Source organism: Bison bison, unplaced genomic scaffold (genome assembly GCF_000754665.1).
Source record: "Bison bison bison isolate TAMUID 2011002044 unplaced genomic scaffold, Bison_UMD1.0 scf7180017858027, whole genome shotgun sequence".
Taxonomy (NCBI): domain Eukaryota; kingdom Metazoa; phylum Chordata; class Mammalia; order Artiodactyla; family Bovidae; genus Bison; species Bison bison.
In genome coordinates, this window is record NW_011488600.1 from 14,092 (window position 1) to 16,924 (window position 2,833).

Sequence of the window (2,833 nt, forward strand, 5' to 3'; positions counted from 1 at the left end):
CCAGACACGGGGACCTTTGCTTCCTTCCCCTGCCTCCCAAGCAGGCACTGCCATCGGATAGTAAATGTTCCCCTTCTCAGGGTGAGCCGAGTGACTCAGGGAGGCCTCCCAGGGACCCCACTGTCCTGGCAAAGGGGACCCAGGACGCTGGGGTCACTGTGGCCCTGCCCGACCAGGGTACAACTTCTCCCGGGCGAGCGTGGAGATGCCTGAGCAGAAGGGCCTGACCTACCACCGCATCGTGGAGGCCTTCCGCTTTGCCTACGCCAAGAGGACCCTGCTTGGGGACCCCAAGTTTGTCAATGTGACTGAGGTAAGGGGGCGGGGGACCCCACTCTGGCTTATTCCTCGGTTTACGGTGCCAAGTTTGGGCTCGGGGCCACCAGGTGCTGGGTGGACTGCTGACCGCGTGCTAGCCTCTGTGCCAGGGCGTTCTCACTGGGGGAGTGGGGGGTGCTGGGGACGGTCCTTAATGCCTGCCTCCTCCGCCACCCTCCGGCTTCGGGGCCTCAGCACGAGCCATGTCCTTGGCCTGGAAGCCCCTGGAGCTGTCAGCGCCGAGGTGGGGGCCGAGCGCACAGGGGCGTCCCAGCCCACAGGGCTGATGACGAGGTTCGATCCAGGTGGGCAGAGGCCCTGGCCACACACGCTTCCGGTCACACCAGCTTCCCAGACCCCAGCACCCAACCTGCTCGCTCCCCAGGTGCCTCCCCTCCAACCCGGGCTCCTGGCTGGACACCCCACCCTCACCCCGCCTCCAACCCCATCAGGGCGCTCATCCCCTACGCCTGGAGCCCTTCCCTCCACCCCCTCCAGGCCCTGACCATGCCTCCCCTCGGGCCCCTCCACTCCGGCCCCTCCACGGCATCCCACCCCCTTCACCAGCGCCTCCTCCCCTCAGCTGCTTCCTGTGCAAGGCTGTGGACACACAGCGTTTCCTCCCCCTCCCGCCTCCAGCTCCCTCTGCTCTGCCTGCTTCTTCTCCTGTTAGGACGCCTGGGTCAGCCTTTCCCTGAGGGCCCCGTCCTTCTCGCCTCCAGTCTCTTAGCCTCGACGGACCCCCGCCCTGGGCTGTTGTCCTGTGGATTTTAAGGCCCGGGGCAGTCGGATTATAGGATGTCCCAGTCCCTGGTCCAGCTGCTCTCTTGGAAGTAGATTTGAACTTAACGGATTAGTCACTTAATCCGTGGGTGTTGCAAGAGCCCACGGCCTCTGCTCAGCCTCCAGGGCCCTGCCTTGCCTGTGAACTCCACAGGTCAGGGCAGCCCATCACACACCCGGGACAGGATCTTCAGGATCCAACAGGCGCGTGTCTCCAGTCAGGCTCCCACCACCGGCCCAGTGGTGCTCCGCCCCCGCACACAGGGCCAGAGGGTTAACACCCGTCAGCTGGCCACTTCTCCGCCCCAAGTGCAGGAGGCTTTAAAGGCCTTTTAGGGCCTGTACGGACCTGTGGGGAGAAGGCAGTGACACCCCACTCCAGTACTCTTGCCTGGAAAATCCCATGGACGGAAGAGCCTGGTGGGCTGCAGTCCATGGGGTCGCACAGAGTCGGACACGACTGAAGCGACTTAGCAGCAGCAGAAGCAAGGACCTGTGGGAGCAGCCCCTGCCAGCATCTTCAACCTCCTCTCTCCCTAACTCCTCTCCCTGTCTGCCCATCACTCATAAGCCTGCTTCAGGGCCTTTGCATAACCAGTCAGGTGGCTTTCTTCAGATGTCACCTCCTCTGAGAAGCCCTCCCTGACCACTCTCACCCTTCCATCCCTCTCGCCCCTCCCCTCCCTCCACTTGTTCTTTCTAGTACATCCCTGCCTGCCTTTGTCTTCCCTGCTGTGAGGGTGGGGACGGGCGTGTCTGTTCCCTGCTGGTCCCCCAGCGCTGGACACAACTTACAAGCTCTGTGAATGAGTGAATGAATGGTTGGGTGCAGCGAGAGTCAGGGTTTGGAGAGCATTCAGAGTTGCTGGGCAGCAACAGAGACAGAGCCTGGGGAGAGGGGGTTTGGGCGGGCCATGTGAGACTCAGAGGGTTGTGGTTGGAGCCACGGTCGGGGGCTTCCTGAGAACCGCTCGCACAAGCCTGTGCCCCCTCCTCGCCTCCTTCACCTCCTCAGGGCAGCTCTGGGGTCTCGGCAGGTGGTCCGCAACATGACCTCCGAGTTCTTTGCCGCCCAGCTCCGGGCCCGGATCTCCGACAGCACCACTCACCCAGCCTCCTACTACGAGCCTGAGTTCTACACGCCAGACGGTGGGGGCACCGCCCACCTGTCGGTGGTCTCGGAGGACGGCAGCGCTGTGTCGGCCACCAGCACCATCAACCTCTAGTAGGGCTGCTGGGCGGCCGGGAGGGCCAGGAGCTGCCCGCGTGTCTCAGGAGTGGGGGGCTCCACGTTGGCAGAGTGCCTTTCCAGGGAGCATGTGTTGGTGGGCACGGGGCGGGCTGCCCTGCTCTGACCCTGCCGGTCGGCAGCTTCGGTTCCAAGGTGCGGTCACGGGTCAGTGGGATCCTGTTCAACGATGAGATGGATGACTTCAGCTCCCCCAACATCATCAACCAGTTCGGGGTGCCCCCCTCGCCAGCCAACTTCATCGCTCCAGGTGCGGGGCGCACGGCCTGGGTGGGGAGCGGGCTGGTGTGCCCGCAGCCGCTGAGCCGGTGCTGTGGCCCCCGTCCCCCCACTGCTTCAGGCAAACAGCCGCTCTCGTCCATGTGCCCCGTGATCATCGTGGGCGACAACGGCCAGGTCCGCATGGTGGTGGGCGCCTCCGGGGGCACCCAGATCACCACGTCCACGGCGCTGGTACGTGCCCGCCCGCTGCCCTCGCCTGCG

At 64.5% G+C, this 2,833-nt stretch overlaps 1 protein-coding gene across 1 annotated transcript in view; it reads left to right on the forward strand.

The window, feature by feature from the left end:
• The window catches only part of LOC105004287 (gamma-glutamyltranspeptidase 1-like), a gene marked incomplete at its 3' end in the record, with an annotated part of 9,152 nt that extends 6,349 nt beyond the window's left edge, over nt 1-2,803 (forward strand). Inside the window, exons 7-10 of the mRNA XM_010861854.1 lie at nt 100-313; nt 2,139-2,326; nt 2,473-2,600; nt 2,691-2,803. Coding sequence (XP_010860156.1) covers nt 100-313; nt 2,139-2,326; nt 2,473-2,600; nt 2,691-2,803 — 643 coding nt within the window. The remainder of the gene's footprint in view (nt 1-99; nt 314-2,138; nt 2,327-2,472; nt 2,601-2,690) is intronic.
• Between the last annotated feature and the right edge of the window lie 30 nt (nt 2,804-2,833).